General features: G+C 36.6%; 1 protein-coding gene across 7 annotated transcripts in view; it reads right to left on the bottom strand.

Moving 5' to 3' along the window:
* SPAG17 (sperm associated antigen 17) overlaps window positions 1-16,738 on the bottom strand; it is a 120,477-nt gene that overhangs the window by 90,682 nt on the left and 13,057 nt on the right. For all 7 annotated transcript variants that reach the window (XM_042788505.1, XM_042788508.1, XM_042788509.1 and 4 more), the window contains exons 4-5: window positions 7,594-7,725; window positions 3,781-3,982 (exon numbers count right to left, since the gene is read on the bottom strand). In XM_042788505.1, coding sequence (XP_042644439.1) covers window positions 3,781-3,982; window positions 7,594-7,725 — 334 coding nt within the window. The remainder of the gene's footprint in view (window positions 1-3,780; window positions 3,983-7,593; window positions 7,726-16,738) is intronic.

Below are 16,738 nucleotides of genomic sequence, written 5' to 3'. Positions count from 1 at the left end.
CTGAAGGATTAGCTGCTGGTATGGGCTGTTTCACTGCTGACTGCTCCCTGACCAACAGGTTCATGTTTGCTAGATAGACTCCCTGTCAAAATCCTCATCAGCTGGTAATACCTGCTCACACTAGTCCTTTTAGTTGGCAAGGAGTATATCTAAATTCATCATAAAGTGCAGGTAAGAAGTTTGAGTGCCCACTGTTTGGACTTATTAGTTCTGTAGAAATATACACAGCAACATTTCAGTACCAAAGCAAAAGGTTAAGCATTACCTAAGTAAAACCAAGTCCTCTAGAAGCTTGACTCTAGTTTAAGTTAATTGTGTAGATTCTCTTTATGGCCCATGGAGAAATACAGGTATTCAGACAGGTATCAGATGATTTAACTCATCCAGCATGGTTTTTTATCCTGAGACAATAAAAACTGGCTGCTGAAATTCCTGTATCTCTCCACTGACTACAGAACACATACAGTTAGTACAGACTATCCTGCACTAACAACAAAACATAGTTTTATGTTATATTAAGCATTAAGATTCCTTCTTATGCCTTCTAACATAACACACTTAAATGTCCTTTAGCTACTCCTCAGCTCATGGGACTCATTCATCCAAGAGATTAAAAAGGGCAGAAAAAAAGGTAGCCTGGCACTGACATCTACCTGTGCTCAGGTATACAGCCAGGGCTGTGCAAATGCTGCTACCACCTGGAGCAGCAGGCTGGCAACATGGTTGTCTCTCCTCTTCTTGTAACATTACGTAAACATAAAAGAGCTCAGGAATGTGGAGAAAGACTGAGGAAGCAGTCACCACAGGCCGGTACATATATTGCATAAAGCAAAATCAAAACCAGAAGAAAACCAGTCCATTATATCACTGCTAGAACTGAAACTAACTACATATTTTGGTGCCTCAGATACTGTAGGAAGAAAAAGCAAGAGCACATGTAATTACTGAGTATTAATGACGTCTGTAAAAAGACGGATGTCTGCATAGTGACTTACAGAGACCCAAAAATTCCAATGCATACATACTGAAGAAAAGCCTGCCTGCCATTCAACAGTGTTAATTATGGTTATGCTAATCAACATGACAAGTTGATAATAAACATTCAGTTCTAACAATCAGTGACTAGTTCACACTCAAATGATAAAAGACATTAATGCAAGTAATCTCAAGATTACTCAAATGCAGAAATATTCAATTTCAGAAAGGTGATAATGTACTAGGGCTGAATGATAAAATGACTGTTAGCTACTAGAAAGAAGATACAGTTTGTCTTTGAGTTCAAGACATGGTCATATATAAGCAACAGCTCAGACTACTCTTGAGTAAAAATTGTAGCATTTTTCTCTTTTGGATTTTTTTGATTGATACAGCTGTATTAAAACAAATATAAACAGGGGACATTTAGATTGGGTATTAGGAAAAATTTCTTCACCGAAAGGGTTGTCAAGCACTGGAACAGGCTGCCCAGGGAAGTGGTTGAGTCACCATCCCTGGAGGCATTAGACGTGTAGATGTGGCACTTAGGGACATGGTTTAGTGGTGGACTTGGTAGTTAGTGCTATGTTTACAGTTAGACTCGAGGATCTTAAAGGTCTCTTCCAACCTAAATGATTCTATGATTCTATCAGAGTGCAAAAAATTTTCACTGTATCAGCTTTAAGGATCATCCAAAGTTCTTTGTGTCTTCTGCTCAGACTTTTGTAAAACATGGAATATGCATGAATATTTTTGAAGTACTACATTCCCAGTAGAAAAATTTAATAGATCTACAAGTTATTGACACTGAGAAATGAGCTGGCACCACTTTGTCCCAGGACACAAAACAAAGCTTTAGCATGATGTCCTTGAGAACCTTAATTGCCATGTTCTTGAGGAAAGATAGAAAATCCTGACACAGTTATTTCACCACACTTAATGTTCATTTAGAATGGCCTCCAGAAGTTTTGGCAATGCTTGGCTTAATTTCCTCTTGGTATGGACTTCTAAGTGGAATGGTCAAGAAGAATGAAGAAACCTCTCCATAAAACAATAGTTATGTTTTTGCTATAGCCTAGAGTGAAGGGTTTGAGATGTGCTGTTAGGGCTATAGGTTAGTCCTCACTGTTTTCCTCAGCACAACTAAAGGAAGTAGCATGGTCAGATTACCTTTTCCACTGTTAGGTAGTTCCTTATTGTCTTTAGGCTGGAAATCAATCCACTGAATACAATTTTATTTTTGGTATGAGTCAGAATCGATTTGTTTTATTAAGCCCAACTGTGTGGATACACAATGAACATGATGAATTGTTCAGAAGGGCTTCAGCTCAGTACAGTCATGACTGTAAAATTAAATATAGCACAAGTGACCAAGCACAACATACCTCAACTACTTCTCCTTCAAGGCAATCTGCAACTATTGCTATTTTGTAAATATCCTTGGGACTAGTGAGACAAATTCCAGCCAATAAAATCATTAATTAACAGAAGTGCTAGTAGTTCATAATATAAAGCTACAAAGCATACTAAACAAGGATATTTTTTATGCCTGTTAGTTTTTTGCAGGCAATTTTTATTTTCCTTACTTTGTCTTTTCATTAACTGTGACTAACAAGGCAGCAAAGCACGTATATCTTACATATGTTCCTGATGTTTTCTGCCCATCCCTTAAGCCAGTAGGGAGCAAAAATGTTGGAGCTGGTAAAATTGTTTCTACATGACCTAGTGGAAGCACATTAGTACCCACCCAAAGCCACTCTGCAGTGTACATTCTGTACCAATTTTAGTAAGATGATATGAGGCCTCTTCTCCTTTCAGGCCCTGAAAAAACCTTAAAATCATCAAAAGAATGATGTTATAGCCAAGCCTTATCTGAAAAAAATGAGGAGCTATGCACAGATAGCTACTGTTCTTGCGTACTTTTGTCAGCTTCACTAGAGATTCAGACTTGCTCTAAACACCTGGACGGATGTTTTTTAGATGCCTGAAGAGTGCCATTGATCTCAAATGAGATGCAGATGAAGGTCTGATGAAAAAATGAGGAATGCCTGCAGCAGTTCAACTAGGAAATAGCAGGTACGCATCCAAAAATCAGCAAGTGCTTCTCTAGCAGGAGAGATCCCATTTATGTTGATGTAGCTCAAATATATTATAGTCCAAATTAAATATAACTATGATCTAATGAGGAGAGCTATGCATATTCTCCAATATTTTCTGTTCCAGTGAAATTTGTAACCACAGGTGCTATGTATTAAGAATAAAGATTTTTTTCAGCACTAGTTAACATATTATTCTTTACCTCATATAGCTCATTTCTGGAGTAGCTTTCTTCAGGTCTCAGTTCTATCCACATGTTTTTACATCAAATGAAATCATATTGCCCTTTTTACAGAACCTGGCTTCATCCCCAGACAGTGATAGACAGATCTGTTATACTTCATAATACAAAGAGAAAGACACCTTTGGATACTGATACAAATGCATTTAGTTATTTCGAAATCTTTCTGTAAGAAAGCTTTTTCTGTAGAACTTGTTTAGCCACTGTCTTTTAGTCTTACACACACTAAACCATTTTGAGGTTGACATGCTACATATACCTCATCTGTATTTTATTTCTTGGACTGTACAATCTATCCTAATACTGAGCAGAACTCAGTGCCCTCTTCAAATGCAAAGTGGCAATGCTTTAATCTTGCCAAATAGATCTTGACTTTTCAACACAGAACAAAACAAAGCCCTTATAAGCTAGGTTGCAAGATTTCTAGCAAGTTTATCAGGAATATATCTGCTTTTTTTTTTACATACCAATGTATTTGTTTTCCTCTTCCACTTCTCCCCGGCGCTTCAATTGGGTCTCCTTTTTAACAGTGCCTGGTGCTAGAGGGCCTACTTCTGTCTTTTTCCCTTTCCTTTCTTTCTCAGCTGTCTTGGCTCTTGTGACGTTGTTCTTGCCAGGAGGATTAGCTTTCTCTTTCCCAACATCTTTTTCCTTTTGTTGCTCTTCTGCCTGGCAAGATGAATAAAGTAAGTTCTCATTGTAGCCTTTGTGCAGAACAATAGGCAGACTGCTGTAAAATTTTAGTGGTTCAATTTTTAAATTTGAATACTTTTCCTTTCCAGTCACTATAACATTGACATGGTGAAGCTGTCCCGAACACTCAGCTTTATCCTTCTTGAACACACCCTTCAGTTTATATATTCTTACTAAATCATAGTGCTAAGATTTTACATTAAAAAGGAACTGTGAGAGATAGGTAGACTTTATACCTACAAAACTGATGAAATGCATACTGGCAGAAAGACATGTAAAGAATCACTGTGCTTTAGTTACTGCCACTGCAGCACTTGCATCAGCCAGAAACCTTACCTGGACTGGAGGGAAATACAACAAAAATTCAATTTCTGTTAAGTCTTTATCATCTCTGTTAACACTCTTGAGTATGGTGTAAAATGGTACCAGCACTATTTTTCTTTGATGTAAATATCTGCCTACTATAAACTAGAACCAAGAGTCTTGTGCTCATTTCACACAGGATATTACTCAGCCATTCTCATTATTTTCAAACAAAACCACCTACATTAAATTCTGCTCAGTAATTTAAGAGTAAAGAATGAAAAAAAGATTTTGCAAGTATCCCAAAGCCTCACACAATAAATCCAGAAAGCTCAGAGCCAGTCTAAAATTAAAATAATCCAAAATATATTAAGGTAAAGCAAGGTCCTATAAGAGCAAGAAAGTCTCCACCGTATTTCTACTCAGCAGCAGTACTGTGCATTAACTATGCAAGAATGACATTTAAGGACTGTAAAGCTAAATTAAATACAATAAAATGATATTAACTTAACTTACTGCTACTACCATGCTGGTGTTACTTTAAAGGTTATTAAAGCAATAAGAAAAGCTCTCTATGCAAATGAGATAGAGCAGTTATTCCACAAAGTTGCTTTCCCTAAATCCAGTTGGAAAAGCAGACTTTCCAGCTGTAGAAGTTGTGTTTAGTTCAAATTCAAAACCAGAGCAGAAAATAATTTCCTGTTTTTTCTTCTTCATTCATTCCCTTTCCTGTAAAATTTATAAATGTCTTTAAGAGATTCTTGAAACTATTTGTGCTGTGAAATGGGAGATCTGGATGTTTTCATTATTTTCTTTCAAATTTATTCCACTTTGGACATTTCTAACTAAAGATTTTGATAGTACTACTTTGAATTCTACGCCGATGAACACATCAAAACAGATGATACAATCATCAGGCTACTAAGTTCACAATCACCTTTTTCTATTGCATCTGCACTTATTATGTAAATAAATCTCAAATAAGCAGAGATATTTCTGAACTTGTCAAGATTCCAACAAAGAACATTAGTTGATCTTAATACCTTGGGAAGTAAAGGCCTCTGCTTTCTAGGACTCTCCTTTTCCTCCCAGTGTCATATTTCTCATTCCCTACAAGGTGCAGCTTGCTGTGGGGTGTCTAATCTTCCATTAGCTTTACATTCTGTAATTTTGTTATTTTAAGCTTCATATTACAGAATCTTACAACCTCAGTTTTCTAATTCAGAGACACTCCTCTTCTACATATTAATTTAAATACATACACCTGTCAATTTATGACAAGCTTCTGCTCCTAACGAAGTAGAGAAATTTCATAACAGTTTATTTCTCCTTATTAATTTGCTCTTTTTCTCCTGCCAATCCATTCCATTAACTGGTGTGTATTCTAAAAAACAATGGACAGTTATGTCAGCTTTCTGAAAACTGATCTGCTAGTAAAATCCTGGTTTCAACCTTGAGTTGTTAGCAATGGAACTTGTACTGTACAAGCTAGTCAGAAAGGATTAAAAATTTTGCGGCAAACAATTCAGACTTAGAATTCTAAACTGAAAGCCAGTTTCTGCTCATTCTGTACCACAGGGCATCCTCATAGCCAAAACCCTTCCTAATTCTTGACTCCGTCGTTGTCCTTCAGGTGCTGCTCTCATGTTTGCCTGTCATGTTTTGATACGGATATAATCCAGAGGAGGTGACAACTTTGTCCAGACTGCTTGGCTAAAACAAAGGAGAAACTCTAAGTTCCAGAGGTTCTTCAACCTTCCATACCAACTATCTTCAGATTCTTCAGGGAAATAAAATTATAGTTACAAGAGTAATCTTGCCAAATCAAAGCTAAAGGCTTTATTTTAATATTAAAGGGCCTAATATTTAAACTTCAAACTCTTGTTTTCCAGCTTACTTATCAGCACTGATTGATATCTAAAAGCCATTTTTTCCCAATTCACTATGGAAAATCTTCTCTAAAGCTTCAGCCTCTCAATTTCTCTTCAGGTTGAAAGCTGATTTTTTTTTTTTTTTTTTTTTTCTCAGGTTCTTCATGTATTTCTGCAGCTTACATTATCATTTGTTAATCAATTTTGCAACTGACTTCTCTGGGAACAGGACACTAATTTATCACCTAGCATTTAATGTTCTTGTGTGCTACACTTTATCTACCAATTATTCCCACAGATAGAATTATTAATAAAGAAATTCACAGACTTTTAACTACACAAAATCCATGAAACTGTCATTTTCTTGCAGCTTTTATATACATAGACTGCCTAGGTCTCCATGCCATCACATTTTACATTATAGTTTCTGATCAATTAACAGGGTAAACTACTGCAGCAATTATATGACTTTCTGATAATGGTCTTCAGCTGCATGAATGTTTTCTGGAAAAGGATTATAGCGAAGACCAACTGCTCAGTAAGTTGTTGAAATGGACCACTGACTTATTTTTTTTTTTAATTACAGATGTTAGAGAGCAAGAGTTCTGATCTGATTGTGATTCTGTCAAGCTTGAAGAAATTCCTCATAGAACATGTAGGTAATCTGATCGAGGCAATCTTGGAGCTAGTAGTAATATATTTGGGTTTGTTTAGTTAAATATGTCATACAGAATGAAGGGGAAGAACTGTTGTCCCCATACACAGTGAGAAGCGAAGTAGTAATGGGCTTAAGTTAGAGCAAGGCTGATAGGGTCAGAAAACTGTTCCAAATGGCCATAGTGCAGAGATAGCTGAGCAGTAATACTGATTGCTGCAGAAAAGCAAAGGCACAGCAGTGGAAGGTTTTAAGAAAAGGCTCAACAAACAACTGCCAGGAACAGTTTATGTAAATTTTATCCTGCCTTAGAGGATGGAATAGATAACTTCTCCAAATTTCCTCCAGAGAGGTGATTCACAGTAATAATTTCTTCGTAGTGATGTTCTGCATCTATCCTTGATACCTCTCAAGTAATAACCTCTCCTACCTTTACTTCAGCAAAGATATATTCAGGTGAAACCAGTTTCTAGCTCTATTTTCTATCGGTCCTAAGACTCAGCTAAGACATTACTACTTCTCACGCTAGCAAAGAGTTCTTGTACAATATTTTTTATTTTTTTTCCCTGTCTCACCTGCATTTGAGAGCTTCTTCCCCGAAATCTGTTTAACTTAAATAGATAAATTTCTAATAACATTTCTCTTCAATTATAGATCTAGGAAGTTAAGCATGAGGAGAAAGCTGAATTTATAGAAACAGCACTAGAAGTGTTTTCATAAAGATAATTAAGCATCCTCCCTAAGGCATTCTATAGTACCTTCTTTTCAGCTTCTCTTCGCTGAAGGTCCTTCTGTTTGAGACAAAGCAGTTGAAATTTCAACAGCTTTCCAGTTAGTGTCACAGGAATTTCTTCACCGCTATCCAGAATGGCTCTGGCTACTTCTATCACCTGCAAAGAGAAAGAACAAAAAATAACAATTACCTCTATAGTTTTAATATTGCATTTGACACATATTTTGCATGCTTAAATAAGGAAGTGGTATCTCATATTGTACAATGCGTGGGTCAAAACGGCCACACTTTCAGAAAAACAACAAATCAGTATGATGCATAGCTATTCTCTGGTTCCTAAGACCTCAAGTGAAGTTTTATCTGCTCAGTATGAGATAAAACTAGAAAGGAGAAAACTTCTATGATTTATGTGAAGGTCAACAGACACACAGTTCTCACAGTAAAATGTAACTTTTTTAGGTTTTAAACAAAGAAGCAACATTAAGCAAATACTTATTATAAAGTAATAAATTAAAAAGCATTTAACAGATAGCAAATCAAGGGGAATAGTTTGGAGCACTGTTTACAAAGTGACTAACCCTGAATGAAAGATAAAAACTTCTTGAAGGGAATCTGAGAGGGTCTCTCTTGGTGAAAATACACCACCTTCCCTGTGTAATTCTGATTCTGTTGGTATGCAGCCTAATTGGGGTGAAATAAGGCTATTGAGTTTTCTTAGGGTGATGACAGCAGCAGGAACATACAGCTGCATTGTCCAGATGTGTGGCACTGACAGGCTGTTTTATGACTATGTTTTTTACAGCTTGTTTCCACTAAATTTCATACAACTCACTAACATCTGGGCCATTTTCCTTGGAGCCTCATAACCACTTTATTTACTGCGAAAAAAATAAAATAACATAAAAATACCATAAAAACTTGTTATATGTTTCTTTTCACTTGTGTTGTCTCTGTAATAAAGTTCACCTATGTAGGAAGCATTGTTGAGGAATAATATAACCATAATATTTTCCTACTTTTGTTTTTAAGCAACCATCAGCTTTATTTATAACCATGGGCTGAATTAGGTGTTACTCAAATGTTCTGACATGTTTCTCTTTCCCCCTCTTGGAGCAATTATAGTTGGGCACATGTGGTGTCAATTTTGCTTGCTAACATTCAGACAATGAAGGTGCACACTGCTTCTCACTGAACTGTGTCTTGTCTAATGCAAATACCACCATTAGCTTTGAGCTTTCATAGCTTCTTGCCTAGCTTAGAAATTTTCACTTTTCAAGTAAAACCTAGGTAAGAAAATGTAGCTACTGAAAATGCTTCTCTGAATAAAACAAAGGCAAAATGAGTCCAGACTATTATATGCTGAAATGCTGCTTCATACAAATGAAAGCAAAGTACAGAAAAAGAAATCTCTTAAAACTCAGATTTTTCTGAATCACATAACAGCGAGTCAAAATAACCAAAATATTTGGATTTATAAATCCTCCCAAAACAATCCTGCCCCTCCAACACTAATAAACCTGATGACCTCCTTAACATACACACAGGAAGATACATCATCGTTAAGATCAGTTCTGCTTTACATCTTTGGTATTCAGAGTAAGACTATTTACTGGTCACTATCTCAACAAGCCAACCATAGAAGGCTTCTGGAAAGATTCCCATTGACTTCAGCGTCACAGCAGAAAATCAAGGATATGATAAGAACATACTTCAAAACTCATAAAGACTGTAGGCATGCTAGAAAATACTAGCTATGCCAACAAAAAATAGTCACCCAGAGCTAGCTACACAGATCTGTGCTCTGAAAGAAAGAGACTTCGGTAGAAATATCATAGTAATTTCCCTTTGAGAGAAAAGTTCTCATATATGTTTTTTTGCACAAGTGGTGCTAACAGCCTACAGAAAAGGGATGCTTCCCAATTGCCTAATTAGATGAGTTGCACATTTCTTGAAACACAATAGAATGGAAATGGAGGGATTTTGGAAGGATTCCTGAGAAGTATATACGTAGTATCCCAGCTCAGTGGCAGTTGCTGATTTATTGCTCATGGAAGAAAGAAGGAATGCTTAAGACTCTTTTACAACCCATTCTTATTGAGAAGTTCAAAGCATTTTACCAGTCAAAAACAATGCATCATGACTATTCCTATTTTGTAGAGAGAGAATGCAGAAATGAAGAGACTTGTCCGAGGTCTATAGTGAGCTCTGAGTGGGTGGGGAGGACAAATTTTCTTACGTGAGGCGTTAGAGAAGTATAAACCAAACTACTTAACAGGAATACATTCCATGAGTGTGGATAGATGTCAGACAAATAAGTCAAAGGCAAAACGAGCACATGACATCTGGCAATACAAAGAAAGCAAACAGTTTCTCATACAACAATGTAAAACCTGCTGTATGTATAAGCAAATAAAAACCAATCCTTCATCACTGCTAGTTTAAAGACAGAACATAGATCAATCCATGCATTGTAAATAAGAGAAATTAAATTTAGTACACTTATGCATGTTTACCTCATCTGTAGTGCTATGCTGGCACCTGGAATAAGCAGCTAAGAATCCACAGAGCCTCAATTAAAAAAACAAGCAAAAAAAAAAAAGGCTGAAGACAATGACTTGGTAGGAGTACAGAAGGAATTTTTTGGGATACTATAAAGTGGATTAATTTCAGATTGGCTATACTTCATCCCGCCAGTGATGATCTTTTTTCTTATGTGAGAAACCATGGAAATTTGGATGGACAAATTCAGTTAGGTAGGGCCTCTTTTCCTTTAAAGGAAGAGGAAACTTAGCATTCCTCACACAGCAGGGGTCACATTTGTGAAGTGCAGAAAGGCTTCAGTGGTGCAGTATTTGATCTCACCGTGGTGGCAGTATGAACCATGCAGAGATTTAGCTGCCTGGTGCAAAGGGCATATATTTCAAGCCATTCAAACACTGCATGACTGCTTGTAAATGACACTATACTACTGGCAGATGCCAGCGCCACCGAGATAGGAGACAGGTCTTAAAAGTTTGGGAAACATTTAAAGCCAAAGTCTTTACAGTATCTTTCTTTGAAATGCCTCCTTTTCAATACACAGAACCATTGGGGCTGCTAAATAATAATGAGAAAAGCTTTCAAAGTGATAAACTGCATTATCAACTTTCACAGCCTTATCACTACTTGGAAGCAGTAGCATCACTGGCTACGAACAGTGGTCAGCCCATTTCATAGTGTAGTTCTCCCACGTTCAGGGTGAGCTTTCTAAAGCCCTGTCTTCCCTTTTGTTCTTGAAACTGTAAGAAATCCAGGCCATCACCTATATCTCAGACTCACATAACACTTCCTAAAAGAAACATAATTGTTCCTAGAAGAACCCCTTGGTAACTCAAATCCCTTAGTAGCCAACACAGTTCAAGTCAATTTGAAGCAGAAGAGCCATCGGTCAAGAGGCTATATGGATTACATGTACCAACCAAGTTATTATTTACTGTTCAAATGTATTTTCCTGAGCAAGCTAATAAAAGCGGGGGGGGGGGGAAGTGATCTTCACTTATTACTGTCTGCTATCAGTATGATGAATCCCTCACAAGCAGCTTTCAAGACACTAGGGAACAAAAGCTGCATGTGTCATACTGATAGATTTCTTTTGTCTAAAGAAGACTTCTTTACACATACTATTAAATATTTCTGAATCTGCTGATGTAATTTCACTGACTATAGCATACTATGAACAATCATTTTTGAAAGAATACCAGGAAGGTACTGAGCTAACTGAAGCAACTTCTTTCAGATCATACCTGTAGTGTGGAAAGGCAATTTAGTCTCTACTATCAGACCATCCACCTAATTTCATCTGTCGTCTCAGAACCTCTTCCCAACTATGATGTCAAAAAATCACTTGCTTAATCATTACCCTTCATTGGTGAATTAATGACTCACAATTTGAACTCAGCTTAAGGACTCGTGTAAATTAGTAAATCAATTGTATATCTGAACAGAACTCTACATACAGTTTATGTATCCACAAGGCAGACTGTAAAACTTAAGCTAAGCCAATGAATCATCTTCATTAATCAGTGAAGACTCTACCAACAGGTATTCCAGGGAATTAAAAAAACATTTAAAGTGAATTTGATGACTCCTGCCCCTTAGAGTCATTTTCAAACAAACCTACTAAAATAAGAACAGGACACTTTCAGTATTGAGCAATACTTAGCAAATACATATGCTGTTCATGTACTAAATACCCGCCTTTCAATTGCAAGAACATTTTTCAAAGCAGCAGCAGTGGCTTCTTGTGCCCTAGAAAAATATGTTGTCACTCACATGAGTCTGTTTTTTGCCAGATCACAAGGCACCTTGATCTGGTTAGCAGAAACCTGTTTAGAAATATCCATTGTACGAATGTTTGTTCTTTAAACCTCTCTCTACAGGAAACATGCAACCTGAGGGCATACCTTAACTGGTTTAATCTCAGCAATGCAGAATGAGAACTTTCTAAGATGTGTATGACATATGTGTCTTAGTGTTGCAGGCACTTAAATAATGTTTTAAGGGAAATACAAACAGGTGAATAACCTCATTTAAGTAAAAATGACAACATATGTTACATAAAATTTAGCATAACGTTTCACCTTGGCTTTATCAAAGAGCTCTCACCATCTATGACATGCATGTTCTATGGCTTCCTGACCACTTAACTGCTACCAAAACAAACTAATTTAAGGGAAGACAAAATACAACACAAATATCCAGTGATTCCAAAGATCAGCACTGCTGTCTCTAGAAAGAGGAGTTTATATATAGGGAAGGTTTTTTTATGTGACCCTTCAGATACCTGTTTCCTTTTAACAGTCTGATTTTGGGGAAATAGTTGAAATCGGATTTAAGTGATTACTGAAGAATTCCTACAGAACCCAAACCTCTTTAAAAAGAGGACAGGCCAGTTTGTTGTGATCTCTGCTCTGAAGAAGAGATATATTGCTATGATCAAATCTTGAAGTGTTTACATTTCAGTCGTATGAAACTGCCCAAAAGTCTTGCCATTGTGAAGTAGAATATTTTATGCTTTCAAAAAGTAAATTGTCTCTAGTAATTCCAGTCAACTGGATCCATACAACTAATATTACAAAGCTAAAGGATTTAGTCATGCTTCTCTAACACTGCAAATGGCTAGGAAGAAATCCCAGTCAGAGGTGGAACAAAAAGATTTAAGTAAAAGTTGCCTCATCAACCCTTGTGCTGGCAGAACCCACCTAGCTTTTTACCTTGGTCCAGCTTTGCAACAGGGCTTTGGGCATTTTTTTTTTTTTTTTTTTTTTTCATTTAGTGAGAAGGGATTTTGGGATTAGTTGCTCTACTTGAGAAGAATGTCCTGCACTCTCTTGTCCTTAATTAACCAATTATAGTCACCTGCAATTTTTGAAAGCAACAAAACAGAGAACAGCATTTCCTTTGGCTACTCCAGAGGGTTGCTCTACCAATTTAAGGATGATATTCCTACAGACATAACTGCTGTTTGCTCTAGTTACACAGAGATTTCAACAAACCCTGCACAGGAAAAGCAGGAAATTTTACACCAAGTTGCATGCATGCAGGAAGCCTTGTAATCTAGGAAGCAAACCAAAGGTCTCACTAGTGTTCTAAAGCAGATTTTCAAAAGATAGATGAGTTTCAAAAGGTATCAGGTTTCTTTCCTAGAAAATAAATCATCAACAATTTTGAGTTTTATGAATTGCCTCAGGCCACACAATAACAACTAATAGTAGTAAAATAATACATGCAGAAGACATTGCTTCTAGAATCCTAGAATTAAGAAGAGTCACTATTCTGAAATGGAAAGAAAAGATGAACATGTTCAGTTGTCTCAGGTAAATAACAGAACCCAATCTCTCAAATTTTAGAAAACAGAAAGTTAGAAAACAGACTGTTTTCCTGCAAGAGCTCAAGACTTTTTGCCCCAGTTTCAGCATTTAAAAATCCTGATACTTTTTAACATGACGTATTGTCCTTAGAGGAGTCCCTGGAAAGACTTTAGAAAGGTATTGTAATCAACTACAGTTTCTAGGACTGTTTGGTTCATAGCAACAACAGTTCAGTCTCATGGAATAAATAAAGCCCAAATGAAAGGCATATAATTCAATAACTCAAAGGTCAACACAGGCCACTATTGGTCATGAAGTGGCATCAGATGCTCTGACAATGGCAAAGGCTGATGCAAAGACATGATGGGTATGTCTTTACTCTGGGTAATATTTTATTCTTTTTAGGTGTCATGGGTTTCCTATATTTGAAATAAAAATCCCTTTGCTGTTATCCAAGGCTTAGATCTATTTACCTGATCACACACAACTCTAATGCCACTAGGATGGCCTAGGTCATGAAGACATCCAAACTGGACTGGCATATAGACCACAGAATTAAGCAAGATCTTTGCTGTTCTGTAAAGGCAGCTGAACCCAGGTGAATGGCTTTTCCTTTGTCAGGACATTTTATTTTGTTTCAATTTGGCCAAGTTATGGGAAGGCGTTTGACAATGATACTCTATTCTCTTGGATATTGGTGCTAGCAAGGCAATTGTCAGTCCAAGCAATTTAGCAAGCACAAAGTCCACCAGTGAAAGGCATTATGAAGTAAGAATTAAGGTGAGCAGGACAGATAGAAGCTCACATAGCATTTTCCTCAATGAGTTCTAGTAAAATCTTCAAGATGTAGGAAATCTTGGACTACCTTAACATTACCTAGGAGGAATGTAGATAACCCAAATTTGCAGTTCATCTGAAGATGCCAAAGATTTGTGGCCTGGAGTGTGATAGTGTCTGTTTGGAATAGTTTAGCATAGTTATAAATTGTCCCTATTCAGTTGTCAGTAGAGCAAAGTGAATTGCTTTGTAAAGGTCTCCTGTGAGATAAAGAGGGGGTAAATCTAACCTCAGCTGCTAACACAGACACTGGTAGTCTCATATTGGCTCATAAGGCTCATTCATATTGATATTCACAAACTGCTGAAGATGAACAGTTGTGAAACTTGCTAAACCTAAGCTAACAAATTTTTCCTTTAACATACTTTTAAGTAAACTGACCTAAAAACCTGGACCCAGGAGGCAGAGTAATTAAACTCTTATCAGAAGACAAGACAATACACTTGGTTAAGTGCACCACCTCATGCAGTGGGACCATTTACAAAACATAAAATACTCTGTACTACAATATACCTGGTAGGAGCTTGGTAACAGGTACAACAGAGCTGAAAACAGATGAGTAGATAGTGTTCACAGCAGGATTTAAAGTCCCTTACCCTTCCCTGGAGCCAGTACCTCTTTAAAAGACATTTTCATTTAACAACAATTCCCAGCTGTGTCTTGAGCACAGATCCTCTGCACATCCATACAGTGCAAGGGCCAAGTCCTTCTGCAATAAAATTCTCTTAACTTGCATCCACACAATAGCACTTGACAAAGGCGGAATGAAGAACTGTTCCATTGTATTATGGTATTTAAGACTGCAGTATTTGTTTTGCTCTGTACTGGAATGAAAATTAAAATTAAATCTTTCTATCCGGCTGACAAAGCTGTTTTTACTGTCAAACCCTCTCATTAGAACAATGACACCTGAAAAGTTTTGGCTCCTGAGCTGTTCCATTTTACAGTAATTTTAAAAATACATTTTGGAATGAAACCAAAATCTTTCTAACTTTTATTACAAAACATGATTCCATTGACATGCATTTTTAGACTGAGAGGGCTGGGTTTTAACATGACTGACTCTACTTTTGAGAAAGCCTGTTCTTGACCACAATCCTTCTGATGGTGTTTTGTCAAAATCTATACACTTCCACAAAAATATGTCACCTTTAATTATATGTTTCCACAAGAAACCAAAAGGATTCTTTAAAAATACTCCTGACTAGCATTATTTCTGCAACTTTTTTCTCCAGTAACACATCCTGACCACTAACGAGTCTTTGCTCTCCTCCAGATGCCACACAACTCACAACAGCTTGTACTTCTTGGGTGAAAATATTCCTTGCCATAAGCTTTATGTCTGCGACATTAAGAGTTCAGTTTTCACATCAAGTTTAAACCAAAACTTTTGATTTTTCTATCCCAGAAATTTACTATAACATCCTTAACACAAAATAAATGCATACTCCTTGTCCTTACTGATGCCTTTTTTTTTTTTTTCCCCTGAATATATTGTTAGAGACAATGACGAGAGAGTCTAAACAAGCAACATAAGACAACAGACAGGTATAAGATAATAGAAAGGTATACGGTATTTATAGACCTACTGAAGAGATGACATAAAAGTTATTTAGAAATAGAATAGCTATTCTCAACCGGTTTCTTGAATTAAATTCATGCCATTGGGGTGAGTAATAGAGGGTAATTTTGAATAATTATGCACATGCACACACACATTTTTAAATATATATTTAAAATATATCTATTATATAACTATGTATTATAGAATTATATATCATATAATAATATATAATACAATATATACATACATATATAAAATTTCAAAATACAGTAAGAGCACCTATCCCAGGAACTATATGCTCAGTTCCAATCTAAAGTGGACTTTCTCTTTACATCGTATGATAAGCACTTCAAATAGTCTTACCAGCAGCAATCCTGCCTTCATACATCTACATTCTACACACCTCTAGCAAAGCATTAATTAACAGAAATGCTTAAAATCCACTTCTTCCTTGCTAAATTAATTCACTTTTTTTCCACTTTAGCTTGTTCCTTGAAACAAACTGGTGACAGAAACACTGGTAGGAAGTTCAACTCTTTGGCTACACTGTTCAGAAATTTTCTTGTCAATAGTCTTTCTCACCAAAAAAGAAGACTCAAAACAATTCAGTGATTTTATTTTGTGCAGATATATATATTTATTTCTGTAGCATTCATTATGGTCTCTTGGGAAACCAGATCATATTTACACTTGAAAAACAAGTCTGAAGTTTTCACACCTGACCGGAAGAGTTAGCTCTTGAAGAAGTGACATAACTCCCATCTAAATCCCCTTGTAGGCCAGAACAGTGTAAACTGTAACAATGTAAGCCTAAACCACTAGGTGCTTACCAAGCCCTTCCCAGCCTAGACTGACAAGAACACAGAGATTGTTGGGTCAGTTTTACTAGAGATGAAGGGAGAAGGAAAACTCTTACTTTC

The sequence above is a fragment of the Tyto alba genome, unplaced genomic scaffold, assembly GCF_018691265.1.
Source record: "Tyto alba isolate M040663 unplaced genomic scaffold, T.alba_DEE_v4.0 Super-Scaffold_14, whole genome shotgun sequence".
Taxonomy (NCBI): Eukaryota; Metazoa; Chordata; class Aves; order Strigiformes; family Tytonidae; genus Tyto; species Tyto alba.
The sequence above is the reverse complement of the archived record's forward strand: the minus strand, read 5'-3'. Positions and strand labels throughout refer to the sequence as shown.